We start from the raw sequence: 20,029 nt of genomic DNA, 5'->3' as shown, positions 1-20,029 counted from the left end.
CTAAGCCCAAACTCTCTGCTTCCCTGCAACACTTGCCGTAAGCAAGGAAACAGGAGGGGCCTGCTATCCCTCCGCAATGATTCATTAGCTGTTCAGCAGTAACAGACTTAACAAAACATTTTCCTCAATAGTTGTGTGCCTGCATACAAGGAGTTACTGTCTATTAGTAACTATGGACCATAGCAAGCTCCTGTGGTCCTGTACATAAACATTATTGATTGCAGACACAGATCAATGCACGCCTAACGATTGTGATTAGAAACTGTCTGGATAGAGGCGTTGGGAGTTTGGGCCATACAGTACCTGGAAACAGGCCGGGCACAGGCTGCATGAAGAAGTGCATGGATATAAATACCGTGCAAGTATAACTACAGTGAAGAACTTACCTGTTAAGAACTACCAGCAATGTTAGCAAATTGTAATTGGCTGTACAGACTGTACTACAAAAGCCTACACAGTTAGAATCACAACTAATTAAAAAATAATAATAATACTAAAACATGAACAAAGTTAGCAATAATAGAGATGTGTGTTTTTTTCATTTCTATTTCAAAATCCCTGTGCTGTGTTTGCCATGTGCTTTTCGAGTAAACGCCTCTAAAACAAGCCTAAACTTTAGGATCACACATATTTAGTTTTTAAATCTAGAGACTAAACAGGAGAATTTTTGTTTGGTCAGATTTCTTACAGACTGAAAATACATGGCAGAACCTACTCTAGACTCAGTAACACCATAATTACAGATCAGGGGTTGTAACCTTTGCCTGGTTCTCTCCGTCTTTGCCAGCAAACTCTCAACTTTGGCATTACAGATATGGATTCACTGCCACCCTTAGCAACAAGTGAACCTTGAAAACAGAGGTAGGTTCTTGTGTCAGGAAGAGGCACTGTGCCAAATGAATTACTGATTTGCTGCTGAAAGAAACATGCCCCCACATCCATAAAAAGCATCATCAATCTTCCCTTGACAATTTGCAAAAGAAGACCGATTCTCCAGGTTTGTCCTCCCAGCTCTTTTTTTCACCTCCACCCTGCTCCAGCTCCTCTTCTTGTACAGTCCCCAACCCTTATCCTTGGAACAGCAACGTCCAGTATCACCTACAGTATGAACTGGCTCTTTCCTTCCTTCCAGCCACTCAGAAGCCACACATCAATGCGCTGTTCAGTACACTGATACACAGGGAACAAACAGCAAGGGTGGATCTGAACTTCTGCATGTCATCAGATTATAACTGTTTTGCTCAATACACAAATGCAAGGCCAAAGAATCCAAACCGCTTTGTGTTAAGGAACATATATGATGCATATTAATCTCCCAATTTCTTAATTTTTTTTATTATTTTTTTGCGCGATTAGGTATTGCTCTCTTTTTGGGTAAATCGTTATGGTTTAATAGGTTGATTTTTCAAACCTTCCTTTCAAAATAGCACTCCACAAACTTCAGAGGATGCTCACAGTTTTCTTGACACACCATTCAGAAAGTGGTTTGGTTTTGTGAAGTTTTGCCGTCTTTTAAGCTCTGAAGTTTCCTTCTTTTAAGAAACGGAAGGAAATATAATTGTGGCATTTGTACCCTAGAACAAAAGCTATATCAGATCCTGAAAGTTCAATTAAAAGGACACTAACACAGTTAACAGCAAAACAAATCATTTTGGCATATGATGTTAAGAACAGCAAAGCTACCCATTGCAATGTTTCTTTAGATTGATTCTGTTAAGACATACAGAAGCCACCTCTGAAGAAAAAAGCATTATGAGAAAAGTTGTTCCAGCCTACCTGTGGCTGAGTCCAAGGCTCCAGTGTTGCTTCTTTTAAAGGAGTTTGTGGTCTTCCCATTTCTTTTGTGTGCTGTTAGGAGAGAAAAGTATGTATTAGGTTATATGTTCAACTACTCTATCAGCAATCAGCATTAATTTCTCTTGAGGGAATAAAACAACACTCATGCACAAAATTCATACAAAATAATCATAATATTTGACGACTGCATACATTCTGAGTAGACTGTAGGTCTGATATTTTTGCAGCCAATTAACCTAACTTTCATAGAGCAGCTTTAACTTTCCAGGTGTGGGGGGTGCACACCTCCATCTGTGAGTACAGACGGAAAACCTCAGACAAAAGCCTGAAGTCATCTGCCAACACAGCAAGGTTCAGGAGCAAAATTTCAGAGAGAACACAGCTCTGGTTTTTCTGCCATTTCCTCCCTAGGCTGTGCTGTGTTGAATGCACACCCTGAGAGAAGGACAGAGACTTAACTAAAATAGGTGAATTTAAATTGTTCCACTGAAATTTAAAAATCCACTTATTTAAGTGGAATTAAACTTAAGTAGGTGAATTAAAAGAAATCCCATGGAAGAATAATTTCAAGTCTCCATTATTTGGACAGACAGATCACATTTTCAGATGATAGCCCTTGCCTCTCCTTAATGCTCTTCCTAGCTGGAGCCCAGAAGACCGAGCAGTTAATAGCTTGTTTTCTCCAGCTTTTCACTACGTTGGAATTTTTTCAAGATTGACCACCGTAAAGCAGAACTCTGTATAATCAAATAGATTAAAGTGATCTTCAGAGAATTAGATTTGCTGACCCTTCATACTTCCATTTATATTTTTATTTTTTAATATTACCAAAGCATTCTGCAAATACTTGTTAATATATGTAATTGCTCTGCTTCAGTAATAAATATGTGAGATTTGTAAGCATTGGGACTAAGCACTGAACAGTATGTCAGCTCCTTTTAATTTTCTCTGCATGAATTTCCCAGGGAAGGAACTTTGCACACTGCTGCATAAATACAAACAAGTCGCCTATATTTTCCTTCTGCCTAACTTCTTTCAGTCATAAAATGGAAACAATGAAGTTCACAGAACAGGTCTTGTGCTGAAATAAACTATTAAGTGTCAGGATCTTCCTCCTCCAGAAATACATCTCTAACGTGCTAGCCGTTGGATAAGGCCTTTGACAATATTCAATATAAATAGCATTTTATCCAGGTCTCACATGAGAGCTATCTAAATGCCCATGGAGACTGCAAGGATTGACAAAGAGAGGAAGAGATATGCCAGTGGATTTTCTGTCATATACAGTAAAATGCGGTCACTTAAAAAGGAAACATTTTTTTAATATACAGAACTTGTGGGCAACTTCAGTTAACATGGAACATTCACAGGGCTCATTTCAAAAAAAAAAAACACACCTTATTAAATGGCAATTTTGTTTTGGCAGGTTCGATTGCCTGTAATAATAGATTACAGACAATCATTTTTACCATTTTTGTTGTGTTATATTTTGGGGTAGCAACTGAACATGATTCATTCGTGAAATAGAACAATAAGTGCATTTCAAAAGAAAAAAGAAATAACCACAGATTTAGTGAATGCTATACAGAGTTAAAATGAATGCATCTGGAAAGGGCAGCTTGTGTTTTTCATATGTTCAAAAGCAAATGTATTCTACCTTATAATCTTTCTTTAAATGTAATAATCAAGCATAAAAGGGACCCAAACGCATACTGAAAATTATTAAACATACCAATTGTGGTGCCAAGATACCATAATAATTCCATATGGAATAACCTGCCAGGAACTGACATTAAAAATCTGAGTATTTCTTTACAAATAGTTTCTCTTGGAATTGCACATCATTTTCTTTTTTTTTTTTTTTTCTAGAACATTTGTCCAGTTAATTTTACTTTAGAGCAGAGAGAAAAAGCAAGAAGCAAGTGTATGAATCACAGAATCATTAACTTTGGAAAAGACCTCCAAGACCATCTGGTCCAACCATCCCCCTACCACCAATAGCACCCACTAAACCACGTCCCTAAAATGAGATCATAAAGGATGCTGAAGTGCACTTAGGTGAGACAATACCCAAAACTCTTGAGTAACATTTTAAAACAATGCTCTAAGAGTTAGATACAACTTACTGAAGACTTGATCACCTCTTAATGCTGAGCTTCTTACAGACCAGCACCTTGTGCTCTTCATTTGCTTCCTACTGTTCCCACTGCCCAGCACCCAAGTATACCCCTTCATCCCTCCAAAGACAAGCATCAGAAAGTATGCAACACAGCAAGAGTGACAGATAAAGCAGATTCTGGAGCAACTACCCATCTGTCTGTAGCCTGCATCCTGTAACACTGGAAGAAAGTACACAAACAAACAAAACCAAACAAACAAAACCAACCAAGCAGTCACTGCTCTCAGCCCACTGAGGTTTTTCACACAAGGTACTGAATCACAACAGGGGATTCAGTAAAACATCTTCCTTCTAGCTCTCATTCCATTTTTACAATGCTGTTTCAGAACTAAAGGAATGAAAGCTCAGGAAATTAAAGGCTCTAACACGATACCAGTCTGGTTTCCACAAAGAACCAGGCAGTCTCTTTGCACTGCCACTTTTCATTGGGGGGGAAAAAAAAAAAAAAAAAAAATACATCCATGTGAGCTGTGGCTATACACAAAGTAGCTTACAATTCCCAACCAGCACTTGGGCTGCTAACAAGCAGCACATCTGCTGCAGCTTCAAACTCAGCATGTTGCAAAACTCAAATTGTGCAAATACCTGTTCTGAACTACGCGCTACTCTAGCAACTGTGCTTTCAGTCTACGCACTGCCTACTTACAGCTCGCTGAGACACGCACATTCTTCATGGATCACGTAAGTAGTGCTTATCCACAAGTTCCCTTTTCCCTTTTATAAGAGGAAGAATGTGGTAATGACAGACAATCCTCCTGTGAGCGTCTTCCTTCCAGCACAGATAAAAAAGCTCTTACTAAATGCGGGAAGCTTTTGGAAGCCTTTATCCCCCCATTTTGCTTGGAGCGTCTTCCTACAACCTTCTGCAGTTTCTACTGTTTCTGTAAAGAAACAATAGGAATATGCCCACAGTCTTTTGTTTATGTTCCCTCGACTTCCTCAATTTGACATTTAAGTTTCACACATAGAAGAAAATTGTACTCATAATGAGATAAAGATGGAATGATTTCAACCTGGATATTACATTATGGTTTCAGCAGTGCCATTAAAGCTCCCTTAGCTCTTGTACATGCACAGATTAGATTTTTTTTCTAGCAGGCAAGCATGACTTCTAGGATAAATTAGGTTCTTTTCATTTTTGATGAAACACCTGTCATTTCTGTTACAGCCAGCTAACATTCCACAAACTCAGGGCGTATCTGGACAACTGATTCAGTACCCACCATTCATTCAACACCTTCCCCATCCTCTTGAGTAGACGAAGACTCATTTTGTTCTACATCATTACTTGACATCTTACATAGCTGCCTTGGTATAGGCACTAGTAGAAGCAAAACAAAACAAAACAAAAAACAAACAAACAAACAAAAAAACACCAAGGGTCTCACTGGCTTTAAAAGTTTCCTCTATCTTACGGATCCCTTTTGCCCGGTGAGAAATGCACTTTTCCTATCAACTATTCCCCAAGGCCAGGCAATCCCGTCTATTTGCAGAAAGTCCAGTTTTCAGGTATTTTCACTGAGACAGTAAGAAAGAAATTTTAGTTTATTGAGTTATCACATGGCCGATCACATCAGTCATCTCCTACACGACCGCCTACAAATTATCCGGATCAACTATGTCAGCAATCAATAAAGTCCAGTGTAATAGCCAGGTAGTAAAAACACTGTGCACAAAATATTTTGCTGATATTTGGAATTGTCTATCTATTTGTAACAGCAAAACAAAGCTTTAACATTCGATCAATTTAATTATTAATCTTTTCTTTAGGCAAAAATGAAATTCATCATGAAAATTTTCTGTTGTTTATTAGGAACAATAAGTTAAGGAACATATAATTACTTATGACAGCTTGGCAGGTAATAGCCACACATACAAAATCTACAAGAGAAAATAAATTTTAAAATTGATTCTAAAGGTCATGTAAGTCATCATTTTAAGTCAGGCTTCATTTTTATCTTTAAGTTGCCGCACTAGCGGTCTCCATTCTGAAATACGAGGGGGAAATCTCTTGGGCAATTGAGATTTCTCAAACTAATTTTACAACTGTATGTGCAGAGATCTCCCTTCTGATGGCACCTTCCCCCTACACTGTTCAGCTCCCAGTGTCCGTACAGGTTAGGTTGAGCCAAAACAAGACACTGCTAATTTGCTCAACCTATTTTCTCCAGCAGGCTCAGCCCTGTGCTCCCTCTGCCCTATGGCACAGTTCCAGCACTCTCTGCCTTGGACCCTGCCCCGCCAGTGCCCTGCCTAGGTCAGGGAGGTGGGATACAGCTGCCTGAGGAAGAAGGATGCCCACTCCCCACGATCCTGTCTGACAGCCACCCACCGAGCTCTCCCTTTTGCCTGCCCCTCTCCACAGCGCATCGCGGCAGAAGCAGCAAAGAGAGCAGGCTGCCAGGTCCATCTGTGCGTGGGAACCACACCCTGCTACGCGGGAGCCACTGGAGGCCGGCTGCATCCCTTCACCTTCTCCATCCGGGAATCCTGAGCCACCAGGCTCACCTCTGGTGCAAAATACGCGCTCTGAAACCATGGGAAAATTCTTCCCTTTTAGCTAGGAAGAAGTTAAATTATATTTAATTGGTTGGCCTCAGCTTCACAAGAAGCTTTTAAAATAATCATAAAAAAAAAAGTAACTTGACCCATGGATATGACTAATTTTTCAATTACTATCACTTTTCCAGTCCACAAAAGGAATTTGCTCTGGCCCTCAAACTTTTTATTCCAGTACTAGCTACTGGATTTGTTCAGCTAGGTGTCAGCTCTTTTTCATCCCACCTCCCTATTGACAGGTTTTTGCTTTTCTTAAAAGAAAAGCTGGATTTATTAGAGTTAAAAAGTAAAGAAAAAGTTATGACATGACAATTTTGTTTTATGTATTTTGATTTCTGGAAAAGCCCTAAAATTATCTAGACAGATACTACCACCAATAATACTAATGGTTATTGATTGCTGTGAGAAGCAAAGGCAGACTGAAATTCAAAGATAATACGATGCATTTTTCTCTGGTGCCTTACAAAATTGCTATGGCAGCATTAAGATTGTCTGAGTCAAAGTGTTCCACTCCGGCACTTTACAAGAAAGAAAAAAAAAAAAAGGGCTTTATGAAATTGTCTTTCAAGCTGAAATACTCTGTTGCTTAAAGTGAGATTTAGGAAACAAACAGCAAAAGACATTTTGTAAGTAGTGTGTTAGCACGTTACATTATCAAAGTCTGGTCGGGATTGCATATGTTTGTTTGGGGCTGCTTTTGTCTTTTGCAGTTACGTTTAAAGTAAACAGACAAAAGCAACAATTCTTAGAGAGGAACTGCAGAATTTAGTGTTTTTCTGTCCCACATTATAATCAAGAAATCATGTATACTAATTTCATTGTCCAGAGAGGACATCTTTATCATCACATTGAGAGAGAGAAATGCTATAAGCCTGAGGAGGAGATAATCTCCATTAACAATGCCATGTTCCTGCCTGTGAGTTGATTTCAGGTAATTGGATTCCTGCAATCGCCTCCTTCAGCCTCCTGTGATCCTTCACGTGGAAGGTGATCAGACGGGTTAATTTGAGTGAAAAATTTAATTTGATGGAACATACTGCTAGAAAAAACAAACAAAAAAACCACTTTGTTCTATACTTCCAAGCTTTAGATAAATATGAAAATAAATCTGTATGACATAGAAGTATGTGGGAAAGCCATAGGATAGCTGAAATCAATATGATAGTAGTGATTCATATGGGAATGTTTTTGCTGTCTGTTTGAGAAACACATTAGGTCTGCCTTTTGCCAAAGAACAAAAAGACAATTTAGAACTACAGATTAAACCCTTTGTGGAGCTAACAGCGGGGAACCCACAGTCTAGATCTCTGAAATGTGATTTAGGCACAACGAGAACAATCGGCTTTCCACGCCAAACAGCCACCTGGAATCACCATTTATGCAACTTCTACATTGCTTTGGCTGTAACAACTGTGATTCCCTTTCTGAAAATATCAAAATGCCCTGTGATGTTGCTGTATGTCTTCCCAGTGATTCCTTGGCCTCAAATGCCACAATTTAACCCAGCAAGTCTCTAATGGTTCTGCCAACAGGCAGCTTTTATCTTGCAATTACCTCTTCAAAGATGTAATAAATCACCTAGTGCATATACAGCCAGACAGCAATTATAAGGGCATGATTTCCAGAGGTGCTGCACACCCACAGCCTCCATTATTTAGAGCTGTTATACTATTACTTTAGAAAAAGCAGCCCCTCACTTACTTATTACCTTCTTTTGTTGCAATGTATCTTTGAGTAAAGCCGGTGTCTGGTAGGAGACAGGGAAATGGATGATAAGGGCCAGCTGTGGGGTGGGGATGAGTGACTACAGCATCCTAGGAAAGCTCAGGGGTTTAACAAAGCCTGACATGAGATTTGCCAGATGGTTCTGTACCGGATTGTAAAACTTTAAACTAATCTTCATTTAAGAGTTTTAAGGGCTGTATCCCTCTTATAAAGCCTCTTGCTCTTTTGCCTGGTTGATTCTGGTAAATTATAGATCAGACTTTAGAAAACTGCTTCCATGAACAGCAGCTCCTTAAATCTCAGCTAAACTGAGCAAGAAGATTACATGTTATTATGATGTAGCACAGCAGGATTTTTGTACAGCAAACATAATGATGTAGAGAAGGATAAAACTATCATTCTGCGCAAGGAGGTCATCCATACAAGAACAATGCTTTTTATACTGCCAGCAAATTCCTACATGAGGTATCTTCACATGGCAAAATCCTTTTCTTAGTGGTTCTGTAAAGAAAACCATCCATAAGCAAAAGCCAAATCTGTATTTCAAGATTTAATGGTTAAACATCTTACAGGAAAGGAGAGGTCATTTGGGAGAAATTATTCCGAACATTACTAGAAGAAGTATCTATTTCAAGGGCAATTTTAGGGTAAATGCATCCTATTGTCTTTATGCAAGGAGAAGGATTCCCTCTGCATCCCCAGGGAAATGTCAGATACTGTATGTGGTATTAAAAATTAAAATGCTCACTAATCTTACAAGTGCACGTATATACTTTTAATTGTAAATCAAATACACTTCACATGGAAAAGCACAAAGCAATGTCAGTCTAGTAATGGGTAGAAATTCTTTCTACCTGCTGTCAGTATTTGTAATCTTAGTATCTTCACAATTGCACTGTTACAAATTATAGTAGAGGGAATTTATAGACTGTAGGCACTAAATGATGACAGAGTTGAAGTGGGAAAAATGGAGAAGAAAAACAAGTGTTTGGTAACTAGTGATAGCAAAATTTCAATAATCAAGAGACTGAAACCATCAGGTTTACAGACCTGATACTGTAATGTCATTACACTTTTGACCTAAAAACCTTTTGAACAGCTGATACAAATATTTAAGTCTGTTTGATTTGAGTCAGCAGCTCTCCTTTTCATTTTCTGTACTTGATTTTGAATGCAATATAGTAATGTCAAATGACTTCCCCTTTCCCTCTCTTTTTAATTGAAACATTATTTCCTGCACATGAAAGCTTTAGACTTAAAAGCAATCAGGTGTGATATTCACAGCTCTGGGCTTTTCAAAATGTCACACAGGGGAATTATATGGATTTATCCTAAAGCTCTCTGTAAGAACATCAGCATTCTGGAATGCCTAAGAAAATTTCTTATCTACGATAATGTGCTATTCATGACTTTGTTGTTCAGCTGATTTTATTATATTTAAGCAGCAATCAGATACTGTTTCACATCTGTTTTATCTTGCACATCGTTGCTAATATATTCAAACAAGTTTCCCCAATTTCAGAAATGATAAAAATTTCTTAGTCAATGCATAGCTAAATTCCTTCTGACTGTAAGAACAAATGTATTCCCACAAATTCAGAAAATCCTAAAGTAGCAAAATTACTTTAAATTTTTATAAACATGGAACTTTTTTTTAGATTGTATATGTAAATATGTCAGTGATAATAGCTGACAAAATATGCTCACACGACATGTTTTGACTTGAAAGTATTTACATATATAAAACTAATGTGACATTATATGCTAAGGTATTCTTACATCAAGTGAAATGGATAAAAAAGAGCATAATATCAAACAGCTTGTTTTAGTTGCTTGAGCTCTACTCAGCTTTTAAAGAACGAATATAAATGTACACAAATCCATTTTGTGACTCAGTTATAAAGCATCATGTTAAAAATGTAATACATGCTAGCATAAGTATGATTTTTTATATTCTTGCATATTTTCTCCAAAATTGTTAAAATTCACATTTCTTGCTATATCTCTTCAGAAAAATAGTTTCTCTTTCTGTAAATAATCCAGGAAATACAACATAACCTCTGCCAGAATCCACCTTGTCCAAATGTTTTTGTTTCCTTAGGGTTTGTCATCTTTTTTCTTGATGGTGTGACTAAGTTATACTTTACAGAAATCCAGCTTCTTATAGAGAACATTTGCAGTTTAAATTGTTCTCTCTATTTCAACATAAAGTCTGAATTGGATAAAGGTGTTAAATGCTAAGACTTCCTAGTTTTATTTATTTATTTATTTATTTTTAACTTTACTAATCAAGCAGACTAAAATTACATTATCAGAGGCAGCCAGGACTAGCTAGGACCTGGCTGATGAAGAAAGGCCTGAATGGGAATCTCACACGCTGATTACAGCCAGGAGAGAATGGCTGACAAACTTGTGTACTTTAAGCTTTGAAGTGTGGCAGAACTAAGGAAAATGTGCCACCTTAAATTAGATTTTTCCTGAAAGTTGATAAATAGGCTTACTTATAAAGAATAGCAAGACTAATCTACAATTCTCCTGACATTAAAAACAACATGATCTATAGAAGCCTTGTTGGATCATCAGCTTTTTTCATTTGATGTCATCCTATTTATATTCCTTATCCCCAGTTGTGACTATTTGTCTTATAAAGTGTGTTTGATTTTTCTAGTGCATATTGTAGTTCTTAGTATACGAAGTAAAATAAAAAGTCAGATTGTTCTTCAGGTGGCAAAAGAATGTCCAGAACAAGTACTTGTACAATAAATAATCCCTCAAGAGATAAAAAAAAAAAAAAGTGTTTGGAAATAAATTTTTCTCTTATCAATTCTCTGAGTAAATTATTCAGCATGTATCCTAACCTGTGGCATAAAATTCAGATTGAATATACACAGTGTAACTTTTAAAATAGGGAGGAAGAGGGAAATGCATGTAGGAGTCAGCAAAGATAATTATAGGTAGGCATACATCCATCTACTCTACAGCAGATAAATGCAAAGTAGATTCATCACCCTGCTTAAGTCAAGAATGTCTGCATGCTATACCAACAGAACTTGTGAAAAATACATACCGGTGTTTTTACAAGCATAAACAGATGTAATTGTATTCTTCTGTCCTTTGTTACTTTAGTTGCGGTCAGGATAGAGCTTGAAATGTCAATATTATTACAGTAAAATCTATTTCAACTTGTATTACATTCTTGTTAACCAAAAGAAATCAGTGCCTCTGCAATTCCTTCCCTTTCCTTGTACAGCTATGCACATTGGCTTTCCATCAACATAAGCAACATGAAAATACATATTTACTTGTTCCAATGGTGAGACTAGTATCCACGGGTATGAACCTTATCTTCACCCTACATCTGGAATCCTGGAATCCCTTCTAAAGTTACAAGAAAAATCCTACTTTTATATTATTCGTTTAGCTGTGCTAATAGAGAATGCTGTCAAGGGAATAATAATTCTACTACAGAAAGTATTCTGAAATTGTAACCTTTTTTTCAGCCAAACATAATAAATAATAACAGTAATAACTTCTCTTGCTGACCTACATAAATCTGTCTGCTATGCCACTCTGGAAGATGGGAACCTACAATTTATCAGAAACTTTGCCTGGCTGTGGATGTCACCTTTGAGGCTGTGGTACCATGCTGACAGAAGTACAGATATTTAACCCCAGTTAAACTTTCCTCCTTTTTTGTTTATTTTGTAGTTAAAAAAAAAAAAAAAAAGTACATCACAATGGACTAAGGAAAATATCAAAAGAGCTACTACGCGGAGTTTTTATACATGCTAAACTAAGTGGCAGACTGGTTATTAAGGGGTTTTGCTTTAATTCTTCCAGGTGATGCATTCCACACATAATTTGAGCTTTTAGGAATAGTTATTAAGATAAAAATAATTGGAGAATCATTCCGATGGAGGTTGAGGGGTTTGCATATCTTACTTAATAGAAGAGATTTGCAAATAAGCATTTGGAACATGAAAAGCAATGTCGAAAACATAGCAAATTGCCATCACTGGATTTCTGAACTATTCACGTTGAATTGCTATTTGTCTTACACTAAGCACACTTTCAGCGAAATAATATATGGCAGTGAAATCATACACAGTGGCCACTTATTAATTTATTAGAAAGTGCATTTTTCTGTCAATATGCAGCAGACCGGGAATAATGTCACTTATAAAGATTGAGATAATTTTCTAAAAGGTTGTGCAAGTCTTCTATGATCTTCTGTAATACACATGATTTATGTATTAGAGCAAACATTCAGTTATCTCAGGATTATTACACTAAACTTGCCGGTGTAAGTTCAACATCCTAAGTAATAAGAAACACTCTCACAATTTACATGATAGCAGCCCTTAGACCTTTCCAGGTTATGTTGTTTGTTTTTCAGATTCCTGCACCCCATGTAATACTATTAAAATGAAAGATCTGAACTCACTCCAAATGACTTTTATAAGAGCAATATTAGTCCAAGGCTTACTACAAAAGCAAAACAATACAAAGCAAAACATCAACTAACAGAAAAGATCCTGGGTCATTATTCTTTATTTTCACAGACAATTTTATTTTGTAAATGCAAGTATAGCTTAATATTTTGTGTAAATTGAAACATTACCAACAGGAGAGATCAAATAGAAGTTATTTAAGTTACCTCTTTCTGAAACAGGGAAGTGGAAATCACCTGCTCCCACAAACCTTTAAATATTCTTGTCAGTCCCATTGTAACATAAGATAAAGCACCATTAGAACAAGCATGTAAAGCTGTTATGATCTATACATATAGAGATATGCAGCCTCAGCAGTCCAAGGTAAAAGTAGTATTTTTCTCTTCTTTACTATTCCAAACTTATCTGAAAGACAGCAGCAGGAAAGAAAGAAGAGGCCATGCAAAAATTGTCAGCTGAACCAAATGGAATTTTCCAGGCAAGAACATACAGGCTGACTATACAAATGCACCAACTTTTCTTCCTTTTCCTTCTCTAAATAGTTGAGCACAAACACTGCATTTCAATATTGGTAAAGTGGAAGTCAGAAAGCAAACATCATAAACTTTTTATGTTCTTCAAAATGTCTGTGTTCCCTTCTGGTGCAGAAGACTGCCTGGCACAAGCACACTCAGCAAGACCTACATTGGCCAGCCCAAGGAATTTATTCTGAGAACAGCCTGATACAGTCATCCAGTTCTGTTTCTTTAGCAAACAAGACGTTTGAATAAAAATGAAAATGAGAGGAACAAAAATGTTACTGCTGCTCAGTCACTGGACGCTAAGAGACACTGCAGATTAAGATACTAAAGAACTGAAAAACCTAGAGATAAATCTTTTGAAACAGGGAATTAAAAGACATTTCTTCTCCTTTATAGACATACTCTGATTATACTAAGAAAATTTATCCACTGAAAATTTATAAATCACAGATAAAACAATTAATAAAAGCAGTAAAAGACATAAAAAAATACATAAAAGTTCCGTCAAGCACAGATGCTTCAATACATAGCAAAACGAGTGTGTATCACACAACTGATGGTAGAAGGACACATCAACAGGGATGGACAAAGACTTCTGGACTACTTAAGATCAAAAAAAAAAAGCAAAACTGTTTTCTATGTTAAATATGTATGATAAATATAAACCTTAAGACAAACAGACCTAATCCTGCATTGTCCTGAATCCTCTGAGTGGGGAATTTTACATAACCTCCCTTCACTGTGAATGAGTACTAGAACTGTACAATATTTTATCTTTAGCTTTATGAACTAGCAATATTGGATTTTGTCTTTTATTGCAATGATATATACATGTTAAGTGCACAATCCTGCTGTCAGATACGGGCAAGGTTTCCAACTGATTGAAAGTTATGTAAAATAACAGAAGGTAGAAACAAACCAAAATGAGAATACAGTACTAAAATTAATACATAGTTCAGCAGATTAAATTTTAGAGAACTTACTGGTTTCAGCCTTGGAAATTTGTAAAAAGAAGAAAAAAAAAGTTCCTTTCACCAATCAGATTATGCTTTATAATCAATGATCTTATGAATGATTGTTCAGCATTTACCTTTTTTGTCACCAGTAACTGCTGCTTCGTATACTTCCTACAGTGATATGAAAGTGCCAAAGGGTTTGTGCCACATGAATGGTGATTACTCAGTTTGTGTAAGTAACAGAATGCTATGTGCTGACAGATCATCAAAAGATATACTAAATCCTCAGCAGACCCATTTATGCATTATTACCTGCAAAAGGGCTACTGCTTGTGTCAGTGTCGTTCAGCATCCCAAAACAGTCCATTTAAAAACTGGGAAAAAAAAAGCTTCATATTTCTAATCTACTCAAAAAGATGGAAGAAAGTCACGTTAAATCGTAATATAATATCCATTTACTTCCAGCTGAAGTGCCAGTCCCATTCCTGCAGTTAAAAAACTTAAGTTAGTAACATTTTCTCCTAGGAGAATAGGAGAACACACATAGAGATGAAGTAAGGGGAAAATCTCAGCCAAATACTATATTGTATGCTACACAATTAGTTAATTATTACTAGTTAAGCTGTAATAAAATTATTAAAATATCAACAAAGCTCTCTCTTCCATAGAGTTATTTCGAAGTTTGTCATATACTTCCTATTACAATTTATTCACCTTCTTTCATATTCTGGCTGCCACATATTCTTTCATATTCTAACTTGCCACATGTGGATTTGTTGCATTCCTTCTTACAGAAAACATCTGTAAGGCAACAAACAAGTACATCTTCATAAATCTCTGATTATCAGGAGATAATTTTTTCCTCTCAGAGATAATGATTTCCTCTCAGGAGATAATGATTTTTCCTCTCAGAAAGAGTAGTCAGGCATTGGAATGGGTTGCCCTGGGAGGTGGTGGCGTTACCGTCCCTGGGGGCGTTCAACGAAAGGTTGGACCTCGTGCTTAGGGACCTGGTTTAGTGGGTGACATTGGTAGTATGCATGAACTACTACAAAATACAAGATTTAGAGGAAAAAAGCCAGTGTGGAAATCATTTTTCCACTTTGCTATTTAAAAGACTTTCTTACATTTATCTCTGACTGTAGAGAAGTATTCTACTGTAGCATAAAACATGAATGATTCATTTTAGGAAAAACAGTTTGTTTCAGCAAAATTTAGTGTGGAAGAATCTTATCATAAAAAGCTAAAATGACTACAATGGAAATTACACAGCTTAAGTAAAGCATTAAATACTCATCTCATTACAAAATTTAATAATATATCACAATCAGAAATCAGGTTTACTCTAAAAAAATTGTAGCATTTCTTTCCCAGAAGCATATTGGGATTTGATTTTTATTTTCTCTTTCTTTCTCAGTCCTTAAACCTTATGAAAATATCTCTCTCAAAATTTCTTCAAGCAATTTGCTGCCAACAATTGCCCTCTATAATTTACCTCTATCCTAAATTCTCAAGCACAATAGGAGGTTCTTTGCTGCTTTGAGATCTGCATTCATTCCTTTCATTTCAGAAATGTCCGCCTTTATCTACATCACTTTACCTTGGGGCATCGTTTAACTTAGTCCTCCCCAGCCGCAGGTCCTAGCAGACCCTCCCACAAACTTCTCGCTTCAGTAAATTGATTTGCTGTCTCCTCTAACTATCCTTCACAACAAATCAATCCTCTGACTCCTCCAACTCTTCTGAAGGCTTATCTCTGGATTGCAAGAGGAAAATTGGAATCATCCTTCTTCTCCATTTTTGTATTTCTTCGTGGCAGCGGAGAAAGATTCATTGTACATTAAGCATTTGCCATCATACGTGGGTTTAGAGAGAGCCAGTGGACCAGTCAGTGCTCCCAGTCTCACTGTCCATCCGAGCTGGAAGATGGCAGGAGCACTGTGAATATGCTGCTGCAAACAGAAATGTTGCTTAAACCAGTAAGGGTTCTCCACCCTCTCACACACACAAATGTGCACAAAAGTCAAAGCTTCTCTTAGGATGTGCCTTTCCCGCTTACAGTTTGGGAATACTTCCTTCACTACTTTTAATTTCCAGACAACATGGAGCAAATCAATAACTCAACTTCACATGAGACATTTCTTTATCTTGGAAAGAACAATACATTATTTGATAGTTCATCAAAGATGGAAAAAAATGGATATATATAAGGTAAACATATCACTCCTACAGAAATATTCAAAGGAATGGTATTGTTCATCTTCCAAGTTTAAAAAAAAAAAAAAAAAAAGGATGGTGTAAGAGGATGTGTACTGATATACACAGGTATATCTGCAGATCAAGTAACTTATAGAGGGACTGCTTGCAAAATTATAGTTTAAGAAAGGACTGTGTGTGTCAAATTAGTTTTTAAGGGAATAAAAAAAAAATACCTCATTCAATATATGGTTAGAGCACCGAGCACATCACCAGTAAGACCATGGATTTGACAACATGGCATTAAAGAGTAACAATATTCAGAGGTGTAATAATGAAGTCAAAATAGACATGATCTCCAGCGAGCAGTGCAGAATCTCATTTTCCAGCACCTTTACACCTTTCTGAGTTGTGGGAGTGAGATCTTTCTAAGTGATAATTCCACCCTATGGCAATTCTAACACATTTTTTGTAAGCAACTCACATTTGCCCATGTTAATTCTGGTGTACTTTACAGTTTTAGCAACACGATGTTTCTTGTTTCTGCAGATTTGCATTTGTCCACACACGTTTGATACAAGCTGGCAAACCATAGCTTGTCTCCAGAGTGAAACAACCCCTGCACAACAGGAGCTCTCTTGCTGACAAGCAGTCTGTGCCAAGACGTCTCTATGTGTGTGCTCTGGTGACTTCGCTTCTGCACCTGGAAGTCAGAGCTCTGATGACCCAACTTTCCTGCTGTAGGCAGGGCATTTCATGGTTCTTATCACAACCCACTTCCAAATCACTACAGATCGCGTGACCACAGCACTAGCAAAACCTTTACTTTATCATTATATTAACCTATTTTTGCAGATCACAGTTTACACCATAGCACACTATTACCTGGGAATAAGAGGGTTAAGAAAGCAAGCAATATGAACACAGAAAAATTGTCTTAGAGCAGAATCTTTCAAGCCAGACACTTGCAAGCATAATGCACCAACAGCCTCTAAACTTACCTACAGAAGAGATTTCATTACCACATACCACACACACAGTTCCTGTGTAATGGTCTGTAAAACATGCAAAATATTTTATTTTGCTGTTAAAGACATAATAATGTGTACTGGCTAAATTCATAAGCCGGAACATTCCTAAAAGCTTAATTCAATTAACTGTATTTGAGAGTTCAAAGGAACCTTATATCTTTACCGATACAGGATACCCAGTAATTCACCTAGAAGGTAAATGTTTTAAACATTATCAAAATATTAGTATTAATTTACTAGAAAAACACAAGTTCTCAGTACAGAAGCACAGTTAGAAAATTGTGACTTATCGTACAGGACAAAAGACAGCAGGGAGAAATGGGGAATTTGTGAATTTAATAAACCACTTTAAAATCTTAGTGAACTTTTTCTAGGAGGCAAGTTCAATGATCTTTTCAGTAAGTTACACAGTGTGGTAAACGGAGTTTCAGCAATAATAGAAATTATATTTTATAATAATTTTCTCTTTATGGAGAAAATCATAACATTAATGGAAGACATGTTGTCCTGTATTTGCTAGAGTGTGTTGTGATAGTCGTTTTCCAATCCTGTGTGTTAATATAGTAATCTGTTTCTGACTTGTACAGAAAAGAATGAAATATAAGCTTTATGAGATAAAGCCATGGGTTGTAATAGTTTTAACACAGAGAAGTTTTTTTGGTTTTTGTTTTAAAAGAGTATTTCAGGGAATTTAGAAGAAAAGAAAAAATTAAATGTTGTGGGGCATTAAGGTCAGCTCCCTAATGCACAGTAAGCATTCACTTGAAGAAAAAGGTTTTACAGTTTCCAGAGGCTCAGCGTGCACTTTTGTGCTTTTAGATGTCAACAAGTCCATTCTAACCATGCCCTTAGCATGCGTAAATCACCCCATTCATTATCAGCCAGCACCAACTGGCCGTGCGAGTAAATCTCGGGAAGTCTGCTATCACACACAACATCCACGGCGCTGTGCACTGTACTGAATGTGAAACTGCTGAGGCTGCCCCTCTGTGCTAACCGTGCACATTTAGAGGTGCAACAAATGCACGGCGTTAGGCGCACTGCACAAACAAAAAAGCAGGCAAGCCCGTTGACCTTGTCAGCCAAATGTTAAAATTTACAGCTAAGTTCTTCATCAGAATCATTAGCTGTTAGAGCATAGAGGAAGTAAAGGAAATACACCTAAAAGGGTCGCGAGGGAGATGCCCTGCACAACTGCCAACACACAGGGGTGTCCTTGGCTCCTTTGGTCCTGGTGTCCCAGTCTGCAGATTTGTTGGAGTTAAGTTGTAGCTTACATGCATATATATGTACATGCATACTTGGACACACCTGCTTTGACTTCTTTCATTTAAAGGTGACTGTTTATTTAAAGTTATCAGTCCATGGTAAAAAGCCATGTATTAGGTGATGGAAAGTCTTCCGGACTTTTCTAGCAAGCCCTTTCTAGTCAGGCTGTATAATTTTGTTTTGTTTTGTTTTTAAAATCCCTACCAATATAAAACAATCCTATGAAAGTCCATACCCATGAGTATCCTATTTTCACAGAAAAACAGGAAAACGTCAATTTTTATGGAACTGACGCTGTGTAATCTAGCAGCACAACAACCACATTTTATAAAACTTGTCACCAAGAGACTTGCCCCATCGAGAATAAATTTGATTACCACAAACCGATATGTGCAGGGATGTCCCACCAGTATGAAACAGCACACTTTGCCTGTACTGAATATCAATTGTGGTCAGAAAGTAAGAATACTTTCAACCTAGCTTTGTTTATGTTGGAATAAAAGCAAAACTCATTGAGCCCAGATCTACTTTTCCAAGGAACTCTCAAAGTTGTCTTTTGTGCCCTGTATCTTTATGAAAAACAAAATGACCACAAATATCTGTGCAATTGTTAATATATATTATCTTAGCTGTCACTGGTTTTCAGCATACCATAAAATATTAACAGTGATTAATAGAGTATGCTTATTTTCCTAGGGGGCATAATACAGGCTGCATATCAATTTATGAGTATTTTATCAAATGTTATATAGTTTTAGTTTATATAGTTTTATTACATGAATAAAAATGCTACTTACAATTAACATTTATCCTGCTTTTGTACTGTTTAGATATATGCATATGTACCTATTGAGATAGGTAGCAAACAATGCTACCTATCTCAATGCTACAATCTCTTAAAGGTAAATAAGCAAATTAAAAGAATTTGCTAACATATTTAGGTGTACAATAACCATATCATCTGTTTCAATTATGCAACTATTGTGAATTTTAACACCTCTCAAAGTATCTAGTTTTGATAGTGTGGTGTTTTTTTCTTGGGGGGGGGGAGGGGTGCTTTTTCAATCAAATAACCTTCTTCAGTCTCTCAAAAATATTGTTAAACATCATAGATACAATATAATTGCAGAAGCCACTAACTACAAAAATCCCTTAGGGCTTATGTGGAACTTTTAGTCCTTGTGGGTATACCTTTATTTTAAGGAAGGATAAAAAGCTTTCTGCACCTTTGTGATTTCTAGTCCTTTTTTTTTTTTTTTTTTGTCAGAAGTTAGAATTGTTCTTTGTTGTTGTTGTTTGTTTGTTTCAAAAACATGTTCAAGTACTTTCCTCTCAGGTTTTCTTC

General features: G+C 36.7%; 1 protein-coding gene across 10 annotated transcripts in view; it reads right to left on the bottom strand.

Moving 5' to 3' along the window:
* Positions 1–20,029, bottom strand: part of PCDH11X (protocadherin 11 X-linked) — a 488,057-nt gene that overhangs the window by 255,931 nt on the left and 212,097 nt on the right. For all 10 annotated transcript variants that reach the window (XM_040572066.1, XM_040572067.1, XM_040572064.1 and 7 more), the window contains one exon: positions 1,777–1,848. In XM_040572066.1, the coding sequence (XP_040428000.1) occupies positions 1,777–1,848 (72 nt within the window). The remainder of the gene's footprint in view (positions 1–1,776; positions 1,849–20,029) is intronic.

Source organism: Cygnus olor, chromosome 13 (assembly GCF_009769625.2).
Source record: "Cygnus olor isolate bCygOlo1 chromosome 13, bCygOlo1.pri.v2, whole genome shotgun sequence".
Lineage (NCBI taxonomy): Eukaryota > Metazoa > Chordata > Aves > Anseriformes > Anatidae > Cygnus > Cygnus olor.
The sequence above is the reverse complement of the archived record's forward strand: the minus strand, read 5'-3'. Positions and strand labels throughout refer to the sequence as shown.